General features: G+C 40.2%; 1 protein-coding gene across 6 annotated transcripts in view; it reads right to left on the bottom strand.

The window, feature by feature from the left end:
* The window catches only part of NALCN (sodium leak channel, non-selective), a 269,461-nt gene that overhangs the window by 8,313 nt on the left and 238,257 nt on the right, over nt 1-22,891 (bottom strand). For all 6 annotated transcript variants that reach the window (XM_084880254.1, XM_084880257.1, XM_084880255.1 and 3 more), the window contains 13 exons: nt 22,601-22,721; nt 22,411-22,509; nt 16,838-16,931; nt 16,214-16,320; nt 15,912-15,986; nt 15,023-15,142; nt 11,288-11,356; nt 9,741-9,889; nt 8,798-8,891; nt 7,108-7,240; nt 6,328-6,443; nt 3,428-3,585; nt 1,077-1,227 (listed from right to left, as the gene is read on the bottom strand). In XM_084880254.1, the coding sequence (XP_084736380.1) occupies nt 1,077-1,227; nt 3,428-3,585; nt 6,328-6,443; nt 7,108-7,240; nt 8,798-8,891; nt 9,741-9,889; nt 11,288-11,356; nt 15,023-15,142; nt 15,912-15,986; nt 16,214-16,320; nt 16,838-16,931; nt 22,411-22,509; nt 22,601-22,721 (1,486 nt within the window). The remainder of the gene's footprint in view (nt 1-1,076; nt 1,228-3,427; nt 3,586-6,327; nt 6,444-7,107; nt 7,241-8,797; nt 8,892-9,740; nt 9,890-11,287; nt 11,357-15,022; nt 15,143-15,911; nt 15,987-16,213; nt 16,321-16,837; nt 16,932-22,410; nt 22,510-22,600; nt 22,722-22,891) is intronic.

The following is a 22,891-nucleotide window of genomic DNA, read 5'->3' as shown; positions in this document are numbered from 1 at the left end:
ATAGATTTTATATATATATATATATATATATATATATATAGATAGATAGATAGATAGATAGATAGATAGAATTCTTAAATCACTAATGTTATTGGTGGTGTGTTTCTTCCACCTTTGTATTTTATTCTTTGCTTGCTAAGCCTATGTGGATCACTCCTTTCCTCGAAGAAGTAGGAGCAGAGAGTCTTGGGTGCAAAAGTGAAACCCTCATTTTTGTCTTGGTTCTGGACTGGAGCGGGCCAGTCCAGTGAGCTGATCTGTCTTGTCACACATTGGGACCAGGGCAGCCTGGTGGTGGGCCTGCACTTCTGGAGCCCTGCAGGGCCTTTGGATCACAGATTCTATCCCTGGATCTAGTAGAGCCTTGATGGGCCAGCTGTGACAGGTGCCTGGTTATAGGAGATTGGGGTGTTGGTTTTCAGTGGATGTTGTTCTGAGAGACAGAATTAAAAAAAATCTGTTATGTAGAAATGGTTAGTGATTAATTTGATTTCCCCCCATGTGTAAAGCATAAGTCAAAAGCATTCATAAAATTAATTACCTACTAGGAATGCCCATTGTAAATACAATGTATACAAACACAGTTAATGCTCATGTTCATGGATTTAAGAGATAGAAGATCTCATAGGCTTATAGGTCAGGAAGCAGCAAACAGATGCTGCACTCCCAGGAGAGGTGGTCTTTAATTAAAGATCACAAAGAATTATCACCAATATGTTGGGGATTTTTAGGAACAAATTAAAAGTAGTTGCCAGTCAATATGTAGAGATTGATGGCAGTTTCAAACAGCTGAGATTAATAAATGGACAGCATGAATACTCTAACATCCATGAACTGCTTCTGAAACAGTCACACTCTATTATAAAAATGTGATTTAATGGAAACTTCCTATGGACTCTGCTCAAGAGGGTATCACTGGATTCGGACGAGAGTTAAGGTTTGAATCATCATCTGACCATGGGAAGTGGAAGAAGTTGACCCAGTTGGAGGAAGGCTAATCACAGGGGGATCTAATCCCCTTGTTCAGGAAGCTCTGGAGGAGGAAATAAAATCCCAGATGCTTCTGGCTCACTCACGGCTCTGATGCGCTTTAAGCACTTCTTCAGCCACATGCGGATGGTCTGCTTGGCCACTTCCTCCTCGATGGTGTACTCCAGCTGCTCCCTTGCAAGCAGCTCCTCCAACTGCAGACTCTTCCGGATGTCAACCGACCGGTAGGAGAGCATGCTATTGGGGAAATTCAACAGCAATTGCAGTTCTTGATTTACCTGGGATTTAGATCTCAAGATCCAGAGAGGTCATCAGTCAGTCCTACCAGTGGAACATTCTGATGCTACCCTGGCTAACTGGACGGCTTAGGCTAGTTATGTCACTTCACTGCATCTTTTCGCTCCTCTGTAAAATGGGCATAGTCATGGTACCTATTTTGTTAAGTGATGAAATAGGTTGATATTCGCGAGGTGATTATAACAGTAAGCTTTTGTAAAACCAAAGATCCAGGCTATGCCTGAATAATCGGCTGCTTAAAATGCTGGAACTTTCCCTGTAGAAGGATAACTGCTCTGTCTATTCACATTCAGCTCCAATTGGTGGTGGTTAATATGGTTAGCTTCAGATTATGCATTCCCATCCCCCCCATTTCCCTCTCCATTTCTCTCATCTGTCCCCCTGGATCTTCCTCATTAATGTTTATGGTTGCAAAACCAGAGTGTAACATTCACTCCCCTCCAGTCCTTGGTACAATAGACCCAGACGGCGGCAAATGAAACCAACAAGCTAATGTGTTACACGGGGGCTCCTGAGCAATAAGGCATCTCATGTGTTCAGGCTGAGGAGTCCACAGCCAAAGGAGGATGCAGCCCCTTCTGGCAGCTTGGCACTCCGTGGTATGGCTGCAGGATCTCAGTTACTGCTCCATCCCTGCCTGGCCTGGGTGGGACCCCAGTTCCCTAGCCCAAATCACAGCATGGTGACACTGGAGAGACCCTTGCTCATGCAGCACATGGACAGTGATCTCTTCTTTGCTAAGTCTTTTCCCACCACGGAGGGAAGAAGTGCATTTGCGCTCTCTTTCTCCCCTGCCTCATCAAGAAGCTCATCATTGCTGAAGTGTTTTCACCATACACTGGGCTAGAAGGGAGGGAGAGGCCAATGATGCTTCCATGGACTTTGCCTGGGTTCATTTTATCAGACGTATCCCTGTGCTCCAAAGAGGCCGAATACAATATTAACGACAGTGGTATGACCAGATGCCTCATGTTCAGCCTAAAAATATGTGTCACTAGAAGAAAAGACTGACATTCTGAAAGAGTTGTCATCATTTGTTATTCATTTTAGATGCACACAATAATATACACATTATTTCAAAGGAAACCAATTGTATAAAAATAGAGTTCTCAAGCCCTTGCTTGTTTTGCTCAGTGGATAGAGCACTGGCCTGCGGATCAAAAGGTCCCAGGATTGATTTCGGTCAAGGGCACATGCCAGGAATTACAGGCTCTATCCCCAATAGGGGCATGTAAGAGGCAGCCCATCAGTGGTTCTCTCTCATCATCGATGTTTTTCTCTCTCTCCCTTTCTCTCTGAAATCAATAAAAATTATATTTTAAAAAATAGAGTTCTCAAATTATTTTCTTTGAAAGGAGTGATATAATAACATAAGTGCTTCTCTATTAGTGTATCAAATAATAACATTTGGCTGAGGTCAAATGACTACTATAACTTAGAATAACTTAGAAGTACTTGTGTGCATTCAGAATATTTTAAGATATCAGCCATAGCTGTGAAGACAGTAGTGTGTCGTTCGAACCACTAAGTATATGTGCTCTATTATGGCAATCACAGCAAACAAACAGAGAAGCCTCTGTGGCCGCAGGGTACTCTTGTCCTGTCTGGGTGTTTCCTCACCACACCTCACGTCTGGAAAATGTGGTTTGTCAACCTGCCTGGGGCACCCATGGCAGAGCAGCCCAGGCAAATTCCTGCCCCACCCACAAGTGGGAAGATCTGCATTTTAGCTCCAGGTTGGCCTCAGGGGCTGAGTAACTGTCAGCAAGTCACTCATCTCTTCTAGGCCAGCTCCTCCCGTGAAATAGGAAGAGGGGGCCCACGCTCCGGAGGTCCCTCTGTGTCCTCCCTTCAGGAGCTCCATTCTGGAAGGGGCACTTCTGGACCTTCAGGCCACCCCCCAACCCAGGCGCTCACCTGAACACGACCAGTAATGCTCAGCGAGAAAGACCACATGGAGTCTTCTAACCACAGCAGATGTGGCATTTCAGGTTCAGAACTTTCTTGCTAATTGCATTACACCAGGCCTTTCATGGTCACAGCTTCATCTGGACTCTGTCCAGCTCTGGGGCACACAGCTGCGACCCGTCTCACAGCCCTCCCTCTTCCCCCATGCACCCCCCTACCCCTCATCCCTCACCTTAGGACGTCGTGGAAGGTAACATCGCCACCGTTGTGCAGCCTCTCCATCTCGTAGCACATGTGCTTGAACAGAAGCTTGTCCTTGTCCAGGTCCACCTCCAGCCGCCCCCGCAGCAGCCGCAGCAGGAACTTCACGCGGAAGGTCGGGATCACCCCCTGGTAGCAGAGCACAGCAACTCGCGTGTGAATCATCCTCAGGCCCCAGGGAGTCTCTGGGGTTCTGTTTTCACCCCGAAACACCTGGAGCCATTTCTCAAAAGATGGCAAATTAAGCGCCGGTGGCAAGGAAGTGGTTGAGGCTGGCTGGGAGATAAAAGCTGAGCACTTCCCAAGGTGTATAAATGTGTAGTAATCACTATGTCGGACACCTGGAACTAATGTAATATTCTATGTCCGCTGTAATTAAAAAATAAACTTAGCCCTGACCGGTGTGGCTCAGTTGGCTGTGTATCCTCCTGGGCATCAAAAAGTTGCCAGTTCCATTCCCCGCCAGGGCACATGTCCAGGTTGTGGGCTTGATCCCTGGTGGGGGGCATACAGGAGGCAGCTGATCCATGTTTTCCTTTTACATTATGTTTTTTTTTTCTCTCCCTCTCTCTCTAAAAAGCAATAAAGATGTTTGAAAAATATTTTAAAATGACCAAAAAATAAAGAAAGTCCTGAGCACACAGAGTTTCTGAAGGTGTACCTCTAATTCTGTGGGGTTTCACAACCACTCAGCGTTTGCAGCCAAGGAGGAAGGAAAGCTCTCCCTCTGCCTGTCCTGAACAGACACTAGCTTGACTAGGTCTTTCTTTCTCTTTCTTTCTTTCTTTCTTTCTTTCTTTCTTTCTTTCTTTCTTTCTTTCTTTCTTTCTTTCTTCTCTCTCTCTCTCTCTCTCTCTCTCTCTCTCTCTCTCTCTCTCTCTCTCTCTCTCTCTCTCTCTCTTTCTCTTCCTTCCTTCCTTCCTTCCTTCCTTCCTTCCTTCCTTCCTTCCGTCCGTCCGTCCGTCCTTCCTTCCTTCCTTCCTTTCTTTCTAAATATACATTTTTATTGAATTCAGAGAGGCAAGGAGAGGGAGAGAGAAACATCAATGATGAGAGTCATTGACTGGCTATCTCTTGCACGCCCCCTACTGGGGACCGAGACCATAGACTTTTCTTTTCTTACCTGAGCCACTGACTCAGCCTCCACCCCAGTCTCCTCCAAGTGCTGAGTGGCTCAGTAATGCTTTAGCATGAGAAATGAAACATACACATGTACCTGATCCTCTTCCCACCTAGTTCAGATACTAGGAACTTGTGAACATTTATTTTAAGTTGTTCTTCATAAAATGATCACTTCTTATCAGTTCTCCTCCATTATTAGAACAATTACATACAAGAGAACTGGGTTCCCTGCCCTCTTCCTACTCAGAGCGGCTCCAGATTTTGAAAATCTTTCATGTATCACTCTCTTCCAGGCAACAGAACCTACCGTGCCAGCCTGGCTGTGTCTTAAAATCAGATATTGGGTGAGAGGCAGGGACATTGATGGGCCATGAGTTCCTGTTAGTTGCTAGCATCTTAACATGTGAGTGGTGGTGCCATCTTGCATGTGTATGTCAGAGGAAGGCATGTTCCTGTGGGCAGCAGTCATAGAGACCAATGGGCCCAGACCCCTGTACATGCCAGTCACTGTCCTGGAAGAAAATCCCCAACACTGGTGCCTGAATGAAGTGTGGGGCCAAAGAAAGAACAAGCAAAGGGGGAGGAGAAAGCCATGCCTGGTTGTGCGGGCCCCAGTTCTAGACCAGGATGCCACGTTTACTCAGCCTGTTCTGGCCCCTTAGTCTTCATGCCTTCAGTCAACTCTTCCTGAAACTATTTTTAGATCATCCCCAAGATCTTCCCATGGCTGATCTCTCCTCCTTTTTCAGATATTTGGCTCAAATAGACAGGCCTTCATGACCATTCCTGCTAAAGTTGTCTGCTCCTGACTCTAACTGCTCTCTACCTTATTACCTTCTTCAAAGTGTTTGTAGCTTTTTGAAATTATAATGATTATTATTTCACTTTAATTTTGTCTCCTATGTTAACAGGAAACCTATCCATCTTTTTTAAAAATATATATTTTATTGATATTTTTATGGAGAGGAAGAGAGAGGGATAGAGAGTTAGAAACATCGATGAGAGAGAATCATCGATCAGTTGCCTCTTGCACATCCCCTACTGGGGATGTGCCTGCAACCAAGGTACATGCCCTTGAACAGAATCGAACCTGGGACCTTTCAGTCCGCAAGCCAACTCTCTATCCACTGAGCCAAACTGGTTTCAGCAAGACCTGTCCATCTTGCTCATTGGTATATCTCCAGTGCCTAGAACAATGCCTGAGTGTTTGCTGGATGAAGATGGGAAAGAGGAGGAGGAGCAGGAAGCTGCTGTTGTGTTGGCTAATTCCAGTAAGTCTTGGGTAAGCTTCATTGTTAAAACCGACTACTACTAAGTCCAAAATAATTAAAAGGAGTCACTTTAATAAATCACTTAAATAACTCGTTTGCACTTGTACTCAGGATTGCTCTTTTAGGTTGAGGTGATCATGAATCAGTACTCTATTGTTACTTTGATCATTTGAAATTCATCCCTTCTCTTGCCCCACGCCTAGGGCTGGTTTCTTCAGAGCTCCCTTGGTTTCCTTTCTTGCCAATATCTGACTGCCAGGAGAAGAGGACTTTCTTAGTTGGAAAGGACATGAGAGGGATCTATTCTGTCCCTCTCCCCTCCCAGCATATTCTGCTGGATTGTCGATGACAGCCTTCTGCAATTCACCAATAGCCCTTCAAAATTCAATATATGTCCATGCCAATAACAAAACCATGTCTGAGATAGGGTAGTAAGTCTCTTTGGAGTGGGGCGTGAAATGGCAATTCACTCGCCTACCTCTCGTTTATCATCCACCATATTCCATATGATCTGAAAGTGGCGAAGATCATTGTAACTTAAAAGCTGGTCCTCCTCGGTGGAATAAAACAGGGAGAAATTCTCCACAATTATGGCTAAAAGAAAAAGGAAAGAAAAAAAGTGGTGAATTTAGACAATTACGCTTATCTGTAATTTTTTTTTTTAGAAAATGTAAAACATCTATTATAAATAATGAATTGTATCAGCTACATGATAAGCCAAGTGCTTTTAGTATGGCTTCCAAGTTGGCATGTTTTACACTTAGACTAAGCTATTTCTCTAGCTCCTGGCTTTCCAAAACATGAGGGTCATGAGCATAAACACACATTCTGTGTATTTCGACAGTCATGCCAGCTGGCTTTCTCTGGTAGTGGAGAGTTCCAGGGCAGTTTTTAAAGGTCAAATTGAGTTCTGGGTGGCCTCACAGCTGGGCGAACAACATGTGTCTTTCGAAAACATAAATGTGACATTTCAAGGCTATAAAGGTAACCCCCCAACCCTCGATATTTGTTCATCTCGATCCATGAGAGCTCTGTTGGGATTAATAATCATAATAAATAGGACAACTCTTGAAATTGCAATCAACTGTCATTTACATGCCTTTCAAAAGTCTTTTCAGCTTCTGAATGGAGAGGCTACAATTTATAATTAATGCCATGAAACATCCACCCCAAGCAATCCAGGATAATTACTTGAAAATTATACCTAATTATCTAAGTACCTGAGGTTTAAAAAAAATATGCAGTGAACATCACTTACCTACAAGTAAATTCAGCATGATATAGGCAATGATGACATAAAATGAACAGAAATACATAAGTGCCCCAGCATAATTCCCACAGTCAGTTGCCCAGTATGTAAATTCATCTGGAGTACAAAAGGGTGGCTGGACCTGCGGGGCAGTGGGAGGGAGAGAGAGGAAAGAATGACAGCAGAGAAGAATACACATTTTTGTTAACTGACTGTAGTTAATGAAAATAGTCCTGACCCATGTAAAATATAATAATTAACTTCAAAGTAATCTCTGAAGCTGCATATGTTAGATACATCATCTGTGGCAAAAGTAAAGAGAATATTTCACTTATGCCATGCTTTTCGTCTTGTAGAATCCCAAGTTCAGTGACATTTTCAAAGCCTAATGAAAATGAACCGGTTTGCTCTAAGAGATGCTCTGTCTGCCACCTGCACTAGCCCCAAATGATAATTGGTCATTGTGATCAAACTGCAGAATGTCAAACAATAAGTGATGGGGTAAGCTTTGAGGAGGATTTGTAATACACAGCAATTTCACATTCAAATTGTGTAAGGAGAAGCCAGTGATCCTTATTCCAGCACCATTAGGGGATGTTGGGACATTTATGGCTCAGTAAAATGCCAGTACCTCTGAGAAACCTCCTGATGTCTTTCAGCCAGAGACTAGCTCTCTTTTCCATATTTCCATGGCATTCTATTTCTTCTTTATTTGGAGTTTATTTAATTCTGCCTAGTATCATATTTGATGTGTCCCCATTAATTCATGCATAAAGTTCTTGAGTTCCTACTGTGTGCTAGGTTTCTGCTCAGTATTAGGGACAGACTGGTAAGCAAGACAAAGACCCTGAGCCTTCTTCATGTTGCTGACAGTCTAGAGCTGCGCAGTCCAACACGGTAACCACGAACTACCTGAGGCTATTTAAATTTATGCTCATTAACATTAATAGAATAAAATATGATTTAAAATTCCATCCCTTATTTTAACTGGTCACATTTCAAATGCTCAATAACCACATATGGGTAGTGGCTACTGAATTGGACAGTGCAGATGGCCATTATTGCAGAAATTTTTTTTTTTGTATAACATTGATCTGAAGGAGGTGAAATAAACTAATTAAGTCAATAACCCACTATAGTTGTGAAACATGCAAAAAAAAAGAGAAATATAGTTGTAAAAATATATAACTTGCAGTCTTAACATAAGGCAGGATTCCTGAAGGAACTGATGTTTAAAGTGGTACCTGAAGGATGATGAGAATTAGCTTAGAGAAGAGAGAGTATAGGTCAGAGCTTCAGACTCCTTGAGAGTGCCTTGGCATCACTAAAGACCTGGCACCCAGTGTGTGGCTCAGTATAAGCCAAGGGATTGGTGAATATCTGTTGAATAAATTGAACTAAAGAAGCAGAATTCCCCTGTTTGTACTTGACTGCCAGAAGGTTAAAGGCGGAAGAGGAAGAACAATGCCTACATAATGCATATTTATTGAATGGAACCATGATAGTTCACTGGATACTCTTCCTATATGTCCACACACTGTAACATAAAAGACAGCAATTTTATGGACTAAAAGGCCAGGATATGTGTTTTGTACACAAAGCTTTGATGCTAATGAGGAGGCTATCGCCGATGTTGCATAGCCAAAGAGCTTCAAATGATTCTCAGCTAAGGCATTGTGAGTGACAAAGAGATACTTACCATACAGTCATGCATAATCTTGTTCCAGTCTTCGCCTGTGACAATTCGGAACAGTACAGTAATAGCTTTGCCAGCTGAAGAGAAGTTTGCGTGCCTAAATTAAGGAAAAAGAAAACAGAACATAGTTGTCATGAAGTAGTAAGGTCTGCCATTACCAAAGCAGGTGGATTCTGGAGCAAATTTGATTGCCAAGCAATCATTTCCAAAGGTTACACTCTCTTATTTGTTTGTTATATATACTTGTCTCAGGTATAGCTGTTTTAATAACCCACCCCTTGCATGGTGCCACCAATTTCTCACCATTCATCTTGAATTACTGAGAGAGCAAGCTTTGACAATATAACGTGATTGTTTCTTTCATGTGGATTATGCTATAAGACGTGGAGCGGTCATGTGCCATTTCTGCTGCAATAAGACACATCTGTATATAATTGGTTGTGTGAGGAATTTTCTATTTAAAATGATAAGATGCTTCCACAAAATTTAAGGCTATCTTTGAAAAATGCTTTTCATACATAATAACATTTTTTTTTGGGGGGGGGGTGTTCAAACTTTCCATGTTTTGCTAAAAAAGGAAGAAACCCAATATCATTTCAAAATTATTTACTTAAATATAAACTATCATTTTTGGTAGCGTATGGATAGAAAAAGGGCTGGAATTCCCCAGGTTATCAGGAGCAGTTATTTCTGCATGGTAGGAGTTATGGAGTCTTTTTTTTTCCCCCTGAATTTTCTAAGGTCTCTATAGTAAACATGTATACTGCCTTCAGTTAGGAAAATGTCATTTAAAATTTGGCCTTTTTATTTTGTTTTAATTTCTAGTGGATTGCTGTTTCCTTCCCCTCCATCTTTAATATACAAAAATCATTTAGGTGTTTATTCATAATTTTATTACTAAAAAAGCTTGCTTGATAAACGAATAGAAAGATAAACACACACTGACCTGTTAATGTTCTCTCCGTATTTCACAGTACCAAATAAAACAACGCCAGCGAAAGCATAACACAGCAGCAATAGGAACATTCCGACGATGATAAAGAAGCTTTTATACATGCTGACGACCACCGTCAGGAGGAGCATCTTCAATGTTACCTGTATGGAGATGGAGATGGAGATGGAGATGGACACAGAAGGAATACGAATATTCAATTCATTAAGCTGTGGAGAACATGGGGAGTAAATAACATTTAAGCATGTTGGCACAAGAATGCTCTTGTGCCAACATGCTTCATTTGAAAATTGCTTCCTATTAGCTATTAAATCTGAATATTGTTCAGAAACCCTTAGACGGAGAGAAATTCTACTTGTATGTCAAATTGTTCAGCCTCTTCAGCCAAATTAATAAAAGTTAAACTAATCGTTTTTAACTTTCCATTTTTCTCTTCTCTTGCTCTCTAATTCACTATGGCAGTGGTCGACAAACTCATTAGTCAACAGAGCCAAACATCAACAGTACAACGATTAAAATTTATTTTGAGAGCCAAATTTTTAAAACTTAAATTTCTTCTAACGCCACTTCTTCAAAATAGACTCACCCAGGCTGTGGTATTTTGTGGAAGAGCCACACTCAAGGGGCCAAAGAGCTGCATGTGGCTCGAGAGCCACGGTTTGCCAACCACTGCACTATGGTAAGGCCTATACACTTTTTGGGCTGTAACAAGTAGACTCAGTATTCTCCTACCAATAAATGCTCATAAAAACAAACCTAAAAACTGGTAAAATATTAAATACCATCAAGTATTAAGTTTGTTCATTATGTGCATTTCATATGATGTAATGTCAGAATCAAAAAAGGAAAAAATACTTTAAAAAATAAAAATATATGTGGAATGTGTGTATGAACATCAATAAAGAAGATAAAGAAATATGGAATCATAGGATTATGAATGTCCATTAAGGATTATTTTTCTTTGAAGTAAAATAATTTTATTAAAAATAAAACTAAAAATAAAGACATATTAAGAAAGACCACTGGTTTTTGCTTTCATGCCTGATGTGTTATCGTTAGTTGTAATTGAATTTACTTAGAAAATATGAAGAATAAATAAAACATCATAAATGTCAGGAAACATTACAAGATAACTAAGCTACTGATTCATTTTATTTTATTTTTATTTTTAAAAAAATATATTTTATTGATTCTTTACAGAGAGGAAGGGAGAGAGATAGAGAGCCAGAAATGTCGATGAGAAACATCGACCAGCCGCCTCCTGCATGCCCCCCACTAGGGATGTGCCCGCAGCCAATGTACATGCCCTTGACCAGAATTGAACCTGGGACCTTTCAGTCCGCAGACTGATGCTCTACCACTGAGCCAAACCGGCTTTGGCTACTGATTCATTTTAATATTTAAAGTTTACTCATTTGGATTTTAATATCTAGCAATTTGTTAACTATAGTATAGTGACCAGAAGGACAGTTGAAGTTAGTCAATGCTTTTTTCTTTATTGCATATGCAACCTTTGATGCTCTTCTTTACAGCATACTTACATGCTTTCCACAGATAGAGAAAAACCTAAAGACAATCACGCATGCGCCCATCATGTAGGTATATGCATTCTGAAATTTAAACAGAAGAGAGCCTCTCATAATTTGCACAAAACCTCTTGTTACGATTCCCTTTTGCATTTTGGGTCTTCTGTGAAGTCTACTGAATAATTAGCTTAATAAAATGTAAAAAATATCATAAGAAATTTATCTTAAAAATGTGCTGAAAAGGTCACTGCCAAAACTCATGAATAAATATTAACTATAAAATTAAACCTTAAATTAAATATTGGTCTCTGTTTTGCTCAGCTGAACTCTGTATTTTAAAACTTATTTTTACATAAAATAATAGCCAGTTTCTTTGAGGAGCAAGAACAACTGAGGATAACAATGCAACACAAGGAAGTCAAATGAGACAGGAGGTAAAGGAATCCTGGCAGAGGTAGCTCAGTGTTGGAAAAGATTGCTGGAGGTCAGATTCCTTCTCTCTGGAGGTTTCTGGAGAAATCTGGAGACCAGCCGGCCACGGCCACATGTCCATTAGTCTAAGATGATTTCAGAGATGTCCTCCTTGCTCAAAAATACACTTAGTACGTGATCAAGAGATGACTTGGTGTGCTTTATGACTAAGAAAGCTTAATCTGAGAAACAAAGATCCCACTGACTGTAACTGCAATAACTGTGGCATTAAGCTGATGCCAAAACGTGATTTTTTCTTGAGGTTCCTTGGCTAGGCAGATGACAAGTCACAGATGGGCACCTGGAAGGGGGTCCAGTGAGATACTTGGTGTGAATGTGTCTGCACAGAATCATCTTTGGATGGGAATAAGGACTGTCTCTTCCTTCACAATAGTCCACTGCACAATAGAGTGGAGGATTGTTGCAGAAGATCAGAGAAGAACCAAGAAATGCTTAGAGAAATGTAGTCACTCTTTATTATTATAACATGCGGGCCCAGAGAAAAATGCCTTTCAAATTCTGGACAAAGACACACAGGAAGTTTCCTGTATTTAAATCTTTTGAGCTTCTTTGTATCCCAAATAAGGGTTTTTCCAGTCTCCTTTGCAAGTTCTTAAAAAGCCCTATATGCTGGGGTTCTGAGACCTCAACCAAAGACCTGGCCTGGTGCCAGCACTGATAACTTCCTCTGGGGAAGGTTTATGGCCTCTCTGGAATGGGAGTAGTCTTATTTTCCTTATTATTTAAGCAAGCAAGCATTTACAGGAGCCAAAATAGCAGGGTTAAAATTTCAAACAGCAGTTTTTATGTTCAGGATGAGCATGCTTCCAGAACCAGAGGATCTTGGGGAAGAACAAAAGCAGTGGGGGAGAATAGGCAAGTGGGTCTTTTGGTGTGAGAGCTCATCTCTGGGGACATTTAAAATGAGAAAGCTTAGTCTATTCTTTTGCTTGGACTGAGTAGCCTTTAATTGAAATTTGGAGATATATAAAAACCTGGGCCTTGTTACCCCTTTTCTCCATGTGGGCACCTACTTGCTTTACACTCTGGAAGGGATAACACCCAAGAGCTTCTAGGATGATGACCCAAAACGTTCACTTGACTATAAGATCCTGAGAGGTCTGACACCTTCTTAACCACGCAGATCTTGTAACTTATTCCCTTTGCTCCTACTCTAGTAGTGCTGTCTGTTTCACTGCATCCTTCCATTCTAGAACATCCTGAAATATTCTCTCCTCCTCCTCCAGACTGATCCCAATTATCACTCCCTCAGGATGACTTCCAGGACCTCCCCGATAAAGCCATCTACTATTATGTGTTGTCACAGCAACTTTGTCTCTCCTCCATCTCCTCTCCATAGCTGTAATTCTCACAGACTTGGGAGCATTCCGTGGATGCCTACCTAACTTTCCCGGCTGTGTGGGAAATGAAAGCAATCACTATCTGTGTTTTACTCATTACATTCTTCTCAGTTCCGAGCACTGTGACTTGCACACCTGTGGTACTCAAACCCATTTATTGTTTGAGGAAATGAATCAGGGGGACTGAGAGGCCACCTGGGCTTGGCACAGCCCCTGACTCTGAAGTTAATAACTGTCTTCAAAAGGACACTCAATATCTTCCTGAGCACAGCAATTACATACTAAAACTGGGCCTTTGTGCTGTGTAAATGGGCTCTGTGTGCTACGGATCTTTTCCAGAGGATGAGAGAATGAAGAGGAGAGAACAGCGGGAAATGGATAATAGTATTTTTGGGTGGGATCAAGGAAGACTAAAAAAAAAAAAGTTATCTATGTATATAAAAAGCCAGTGCCTAGAAAACCGGTTGCTATGATACCCACTGTGACCAGCAAACTGGCCAACCTCCTGTGGTACCTCCCCCTGGCCGACCCTGCCCTTGATTGCCCCTCACCTCAATAGGGTTTGGGGCTGGCCCACTGCCCACAGCCCATCCCATAGCCAGTCCCACCCCCAATCAGCCCCCACCACCCCATTGGTCTGTGGCCCCAGCCAGCTCCACCCCCTATCGCTCCCTCACCCCTACCAATCAGGGGTGGGGCTGGCTGGCCAACCTTCCATGGCCCCTCCCCCAGCCGCTGACTCCCAATCAGCCCTGCTATCCCATTCGGGGGTGGGGCTAGCTAGCCCACTGCCCACAGTCCCTTCCCATGGCGAGCCCTGCCCCTAATAGGCCCTCCCACCCCAATCGGAGGTGGGGCTTGCTGGCCAATCACTTGTGGCCCCTTCCCCCAGCTGGCTTAGCCAGGATGGGGCCCCGATTGGGGAAGGCCAACCTCCCACCATTTCCTCCCAATAGGCCTGGCCCTGATCCACCCTGATTGGGTTCGGGCTGGCCAGATCCCACCATGCACTGGGCATCTAGTTTATAATAATATGTTATGATTTGTTCAATCTTAACAATTTGAAAAAGTTCACATTCTTCGATCTTCATTATGCTCATATAAAACATGTAGATTATGAAATTATATTCCTAGTTCAGAGATGGAAACAAAAGACCACTGAAGACAAATAACTTGATCAAGGCTGAGAAATGGTGGACCCTAGACTAGAACTTCGGGGTATCCAACATGGTAACCATTACCACATGCTCTTATTGATCACCTGAAATGCAGTAAATATAAATTAGGACATGCTGTCAATGCAAAATACACATTCAATCAAAGATTTAGTACAAAAGAGAGCATGTAACATCTCTTCTTCATAATTTTTTTAACTTCTAAAAATATGACTTTATTGATTATAGAAAGAGGAAGGAAGAGGGGCAGAGAGATAAAAACATCAATTGCTGCCTTCTGCACACTCCCTACCAGGAATTGAACCCGTAACCTGGACATGTGCCCTCACTGAGAATCGAACTGGTGACCTCTTGGTTCATGGGTCAGTGCTCAACCACTGAACCACACCAGCTAGGCCATAATTTTTTTTTTATATTGCTGAAATGTTGAAATGATAATATAAGGTGGGACAAAAGGAGGTTTACAGTTGTGAGTATGCAAAACACATAATTTATTCTTGTACTATTACTTATTAATTATTGTATTATTTTCCATATGAACAACTGTAAACCTACTTTTGCCCCACCCTATATTTTGGATTTAGTAGGTTTAAAATACATAATTAAATTGATGTTACTTGTTTTTTTTTTTTTCTATATTTTAAATGTGGCTCCTAGAAAATCTAAAATTATACTCATGGCCACATTTTACTTCTATGGGACAACTATAAAATTTTCAACTGAAATAAACAATTTACACCTACCAGGAGGGCAAAGTGAAGTACCACCCAGACAATGCCGAGTGAGGTTACCAGCAGGTCATATCGATTTCTTCTGCTTTGCCAGAAGCCTGCAGGTGACATTGCTATGATCTTCATTGTAACCTGAGTAAAGAGAGTAAATCGAGACTGTTTAGTACATATTTAAGTGTATTAACCCGAGACACATTATTTTTTTTTTTTTAAAAAGGTAGCAACCCAAGAGACAAATTTATCACATATATAAAAAAGCTGACTAGGTAACACATATATATTCTCCGCACTCCTTTCTTCTTGTTTTATGACTAGTTTGATAGCAGGACGTTTTTCTTCCCCAAGTAGAAGACCATAGATTTTGGGAAACATCAACCAGTTCAGGGTGAAATAAGAATCTGCTAGTATTTCAAAGAGATTGCTGGAAGAAGAAGAAGAATATTCCTGGAAAGTAATACGATATGGACCATATATTAAAATAATCTTGTCTGGGTCAACTCCCTGTACCACCACGTTGCAATTGGAGCCCCTGAATTACAGTGGTCTCTTTAGAGTTTGCCCTAAATATTTGAACTCAGATAACTAGACAGGCCATCATTCTGATACATAAATTAAAAGCAGTTTGCAATTCCTGTGGTTAGAAAATTCCAAAATACAAAGTGAAGTCTTTGTTCAAGTTAAACTGAACAGACTCAAAAGGAAATACCCTAAGAGCCCACTATCGCTCCCCCAACAATTTTTTTTTTTTTTTTAAAAAGAAGAAAGAAAAAACAGAAAGACTTCAAAAGCAATGGAGCACAGAGTTGAAATAAGGGCCATCAAAGGAGGATACTATCTTACTTTAAAATGTGCACTGCTCCCCTCTTCCCCATCCCCCAAACCCACGGACTCATTACGGTACCTCAAGGACAAAGATGAAAGTGAAAACAACTGACATCGTTGCCAAAGGAACGGTTACTGGGTCCTCGACGTCCCACTGTATAGGAAACAGCACACACGTCTTTGCCTAAATCCGTCGGGCATTGGGCACAAAAAAAAAATACAACCCTGTCCCCTCTCCCTCCCGTGTGAACACAATTGTGAATTTTAAACATTTTTATCCTAAAGAGCGCAGATCGTAGTAGGTACGGCCATTTGCGATATCCTTGGATGCACCCATGAGTAAGAAATTCATCCCCAGAGTCCAAAGGTGAAACAAAGTACCTTGACAGAGAGCAGTACCGACTGGGCCAGGACCAGTAAAGCGATTGTCCTCTTAAAAAACGGGTGCTGGGTGATGTCATACATCTTGGCTCTAAAGCCATCATTATCTGGGAAAAAAGAAAGGTTCAGGCAAGGGCATTTTAGACCTGAGTCACATTTAACTTCCTTGCCTTTCATTTTTTTTTTTAATGCTCACCATAAAACCCGTCACATTTCCCCACCCCCACGGCTCAGTCTATTGTGCAGTGTTTTTGCAGGAATGGCTGGCTCTGAATATTTAAAACCATGGTGCATGAAGCCATCCGTAGCAGAAGGAGAACCGCATCATTCAATTTCTGTCAGCTTAATACATTTCACTCGTATGTTGAAAAGGCAAGCACAAATATTTTATTTAAAAATTCATTTTTTTCATTAAGGCTTATCCCGAGAGCACTGAAGCACAGCCTTTGGGTGGTTGATTTTAATAGCCTTTGGAGAGATCTGTGGCTTGGAGCCTGTTTCTATATTAACTTATGCACAACCACCTAGTGGCCTCACGATTATTATTTTAATTGAAATCTGAGACTCCTGGGGAATCATGAACACTAGTGCCCAACATGAATAAAATCAGAGCATCTTTGATACCCGGGCGAGGTGGGAGATGAAGAGGCTGAGCTATCTTCAGTCGGCTCTTCAGATCTTCCCATCTTCTCTGATCTACAGTCAGCAGAGCCGTCCCCTTAATAAACAAAGGAGAGCAGAAAAAGGGCCTTTGTCATGTACTCCAACGCCAAGGACATTGCACATGGGGTGGTGATACAAACAGGACTAATTTGGGGGTTTAAAATCAATATATTCTTCAAATCCTATGGTGGTTTGATAAACAGGGTCAGAATTCTCAAACTTGGTCTTGAGAGGGATGGCCAAAAGGGGTGGCCATAGGCTTCGAAACAGACCTTCAATGGGCATCTTTGAACGTTTCCCCGGTTTGGGGAAATCTAAAGGAGGTTTTCTGCATGATTAAATTTTCAAAAAAGGGATCCTTACTCTAATAGTGATTAGTTTCCTTTCATTTCATAGCAGAAAATGTTGCAGCAAAATTATAGCTTGTCAATGCGTCTGCTTCTGGATAAGTGTATTTTGCCTTAAACATGATTTTGAAAATCATTCTGATATGTGCAATTGCAAAATTATTTTTAAGTGGTATGAAGCCATAGAATTTGGATCTTTAAGAAATTACTATGACAACTGGCTAAATAAGATTAGGTATGAATAATTTTATCACAGAGTACTTCATTAAAATGCACATACATATGTTACAATTTATTACAATATAGTATTTGAAGTATAATTTAAGAAACCAGGGGAAAAAAATACCCATTCTTCCTTTCTTTCTCCAGAGCTCAGGGACCATTCTTCAGAGACATCTCCTCAATAGGTATGACTCAATACATAAAAATATATTTGTCTTGAATTTTAAAAATTTATATAATTGATATTTAATATGTGCTTATCTGTACAATTTGTTTTTACCTTCATTGAACAATATTTGTTATACAACTAGATACTTGATCTAACTGGTTTATTTTAACTGCTCATAGAGTATGCCATTGTACAAATATATCAGAAGTTACTCATTTACAGTTTACAGACTATAAATAATGCTGCTATAGACACAAATGTACTATCCTACCTAATAAAAGAGTAATATGCAAATTAACCATCACTTCACTCACAAGCCACACCCACAAACCACACTCACCAGCCAATCAGAGCACATATGCAAATTAACCACAACCAACATGGCTGCGGCCACAGAGGCTTGGGTTTCTCTGGCAATGGAAGAAGTCAAGCCTTCTGCCTGCCTTATTATTTATTTATTTATTTATTTATTTTTTATTAAGTCTTGTTTTTATCAGACAAAGTGTGCCATTTATCATTCAACAACTTTTTGTTTTAATGTAATCTAAGTTATAATTTTTTCTTTATGAATTCCACTTTGTGGTTAATGTAAAGAAATCCATGTAAAATATAAATTATATCAATACATTGTTTAAAATGGTTTGTATTTTTGCTATTCATAGTTAGGTCATTCATTCACCTGGAGTTCATTTTTTAGTAGGCTATAAGGTAGAGTTTATTTTCTTCATCTATGACAATTATTCTAGTTTCACTTATTAATGCTCTCATCTCCTCTGATTTGTTGTGTTAATTCTATTTTAATATACATGGGTTTCTCCTGGGCTTTCCATTCTGTACTGAAGTCTAACTTTCTATCCCTGTAACAATACTGGCATAGCTTTACTAACTATAAGCTTGTTTACTTTCCTTTTCCACATTTTTGCTGATGCTGAACTATGCAAAAGGTTTACTATTTACTTTTTTTTTTAAAGAATCTGCTTTTATTATTCTTGAGCCTTTGTGTAGTTGTTTTTCTATATCTTTATTACTCCCTTCCTCCTACATTCTTCAATTTTACTGTTATTTTTATTGCAACATTAATTTTAATATTTGACATGTTAATAATTAATAAATTATTTAGAATGTTGTCTTAATACTTCCAAATTCTGAGGGACTTTTTTTTGCTATATATTTTTTTGTTATGGCAGAGAACCTGTTCTATACATTATCAATTTTTTTACAATTATTATTTTATGACTTTGTAGAGGATAATTTTGTACTTGAAAATTGTGGGGGACAGTGTTCTTTATATGTCAGCAGATTACATGATTTTATTGTGTCAAATTTCATATAGTCTTTCTCTTTTCCTGCTGATTTATGAAATTATTAGAGAAATATGTTAATATATATCACCATAACTTTGGATTTTATAGCTTCTTAAAATAATTTGATTAGTTTTATAAAATGTTTTTATTGATTTTAGAGAGAGAAGAAGGGAGAGAAAGAGAAAGAGGGAAACATCCATGTTGAAGAGAAACTTCGATTGGCTGCCTCCTGCATGCCCACTACTGGGGATCATGCCTGCAACCCAGACATGTGCCCTGATTGGGAATTGAACCAGTGACCTTTGGTCCATGGGATGATGCTCAACTAACTGAGTTATACCAGCCAAGGCTAATTAATTTTATTTTCATATATTTTAAGGAGTCCTTTATTTTTTCTGGGGATTTAATTTCTTTTGAAATTATTTAATTACACTGTTTATTCCTAATAATAACATTTGATTTAAATTTTTTCTGATATAAAAATTGCTAAACCACTTTTCTCATTAACTGCAAATAAATACTTGTTTTGGGGATGCTATAAGCATTCATATTATTCCTTTATTATACAAAGCATGATATTTTGGAAAGCTGAACTCTGAGATGATCCAAAAGAATAATAGACATGGTGATATCATCTAATCATTAATGTAATAACCTCTAAAAGTGCATTGTTATTAATTTAAGTGTATTAATCAAACTTATTGTCTTATATTAGGGACATTTAAAAAATATACATGTTATTGTTACAGATTTTGAACTTTTAAAACAGGGTTTTATTTTCTAGGGAAGACATACTATTGCATGATGATGAATTGTTAAAACTTTACCCGCAAAGCTTACCTTATTTTCCATATCTCTCTTTTTTTTTTTTTAATCCTCACCCAAGGATATGTTTTTATTGATTTTAGAGAGAGAGGAAGGGAGATAAAGAGAGAGAAGTATTGACTTGAGAGAGAAACATTGATCAGTTGCCTCCCTGACCCACAACCTAGGTACATAACCTGACTGGGAATCAAACCCACAACCTTTGGTGTATGGACCATCACTTCTGACCAGGGCTCCCATATCTTTAGTTCTCTCTGTTGCCTATACATTTGGAAATCTATTTATGTACTTTCAGGAATAACCATTAGAATGTGAGCTCCTTGAGGGCAGAAATCTTCATATGCTTAACCAAATCTTCATATGGTTAGTGTCTTATGGTCTCAGGGTCAAAGCAGATTGGGGCACTTAATAAATGCTCAAAGAAGTCTGTTGAATGATCTGTAATAATAAAAGCGTAATATGCTAATTAGACTGGACAGCCAGACAACCTTCCGGATGAAGCCGGGGCTATGAGGGCCGAGCCCCTTGTACGAATTTTGTGCATCAGGCCTCTAGTTGAATAACAAATGAACAAGTCCTGTTACATAGCAGCTAAACTGCTGCCATGAACACTTGCAGAAAAAAATCTTTTCTAAAATGTTCGGATAATTTAGAAATCTGTAATTGAGAAAGTTGTAACTCCTATTCATAGATGCTCTATTCAAGTTTGTAATGTCTGGTGATAGGATTTCTTTTCCTTTACCTCTTTCTCTAAGCACACATTTGAGCTCCCATGCTCCCCTTTCTCAGGCAGAGACGTTCCTTTCCTCCTTCAGAATAGAAATACAACTGGTGTTGGGGGTAGGCCTGTGATTCTGCTTACATCACACACTCTCTGAGTTCAAGAACTACACTGTCTCCGGTTAATTCAAAATTTTATGTCATTTCACGTATGCTGCTGAATTGTGAGCTGCCATAGGACCTAATTCTTCTGAAATTAGGTGTCTGCTCAGAGGGGATGGTGTTCTGAGCAAGCAGAGCTTAAACTGTCTTAATTGACTGATTAGCTTCTGCTCCTATTCCAGAATTCCCAGTGTCTGCTCCATCACATGCCTCAAAGGCATCTAAAAACACCCATTTTCCTCTTTGTGCCTGGAATTACACTGAACACACGGTAGGGCTGAAAGAAACTCGTTTATGAATGTGTTAAATAGGGGGGCTGGGTGATGTGCTCTCTATCCTTCTTACTTACTCTAACATTCCAGGTTTCTGTGGGGTAGTGCAGTGTTGGGATCCAAAGGGGGGATTTTTAAATTGCACTCTTTGAAAGTCTGAATACAATGACATCCTCATTCGGCACACATCAAAGGCGCCCATTGGCTGACTAGCTGGCATCTCACACGTGGAGCCTGGGTGTGAGTGACGGGGCCCAGGTGTAGCTGCACAAACCAGAGCTCTGATGTGCATGCGTTCGAATCGGTCCTCCCTGTGGATGGCACGGCGCAGCGCGGAGCTGTGCAGGGATATCTAGCTTTTCACTCAGCACAGAACGACAGTCGACATTTTCATGCACTTGAATTGGGAGAATCACAGACTCCTGCAGCAATAGGCACTACTTCTGAATCCTGGCCCCATTTTCTACTCCTTATTTTGTGCTGTCTTCTCTTCAACTGTGCATTTCCTAGTTGGAGAACTGAGAATAGCATATCTAAACCTTAGTGAATAGGAAGTGCTTAGAAACTGCGTGTGTCTCCATTATTATGGTATCAGAAGACTGACCTTGACACAACAGGGGGCATGTCAGCCATGTCCAGAAACCAACATAGAATGAGTCTCCTCAAACTCGTGTGTTTTTGGCAGGAAACTCCACTTGCTCTTTTCTCATTTGTTGAGCTCTTTATTGATCATTCGAGCTGTTATGAACTCAGCTTCCCAAGTTCATAAAGCATACAAAACTTTTATGTTATTTTAAATATATTTTTATTAATTTCAGAGAGGAAGAGAGAAGGAAGAGAGATAGAAACATCAATGATGAGAGAGAATCATTGATTGACTACCTACTGCACACCCCTTACTGGGATCAAGCCTGCAACCTGGGATGTGCCTTTGACCAAAATCAAACTCAGGACCCTTCAGTCTGCAGGCCAACGCTCTATCCACTGAGCCAAACCAGCTAGGGTGGCATGCAAAGGTTTTACATTTAAGTTAGAAAATCTTTTTATCCTACGAACTAAGATTTTAAAACGTGTACCGTGCCCTCCTCCCCATCCCATCAAAATACAACTGGTGTTAGAAGTAACTCACCTACTGAGTTACTAAGAAGCATCTAACTTACATTAGTGAGAGCAGTATTACCTGTAATCCCTGCATCAGCTTCAGCTATTGTACTTTAATAACTTGTTGCACATCCTTTCAATTTGAACAATAGGAGATGCGCCTTTCAGTGTCATGAATGAATGACAGTGTCACCAAAAGAGGAAATTTAGCAAGAGAGTTGTGCTTTTAAATAACGTGCCTAAAAGGCAGCAATGATGTTACTTGTGAAATAGTTACAGACATTATTTACACCAGTCACATTACAGTTTAATGTGACATCATGCTGTGTGTGAAAAAGAGAGAGAGAGGGGGGAGAGGGCTTAGAGTGAGTGGCTGGAAAAGAATAAACTGTCTTCCACCAAGAATTCTTACCTTGTTTTCATTGAAATTAGCAATAACTACTCCAACAAAAAGGGTCAGTCCAATCATGCAACCCAGGAATACAAAAACATGAATATAGATTCCATGCATCTGTATAAATGAAAAATATGGTTATTCATCAAAGCAAGTGAAAGCAGCTGTTGAAAGGCTTGTGTTCAAAGGATTCCACGGGTTTGCTTACCGGCCCCACACGATGAATAATAACATCCCTCACTTCCACCCAGCCTTTCAAGGAGAGGACCTCAAACAATGCCAGCATAGCATTTCCAACATTGTCAAAATTAAAGTTCCGAGGATTCGCCCTGAAAGTCAGAAAAAGGAATGTTCTGTGAAATTCCAATAAGAAACATCATAAGGCAAATACTGTGGCTCTTTCCAATCTTGGGTGCAGAGTGATGTTTAGTGCTTGAAAGGTGAGCTATATAGGATTCTTTTGCTAAATCATAATGCTGTGTGTTGTAGATTATTAATT

This window comes from Pipistrellus hanaki, assembly GCF_964339955.1.
Source record: "Pipistrellus hanaki genome assembly, chromosome: 3".
Lineage (NCBI taxonomy): Eukaryota > Metazoa > Chordata > Mammalia > Chiroptera > Vespertilionidae > Pipistrellus > Pipistrellus hanaki.
Note: the sequence above shows the minus strand (reverse complement) of the source record. Positions and strands in the feature narration are given on the sequence as shown.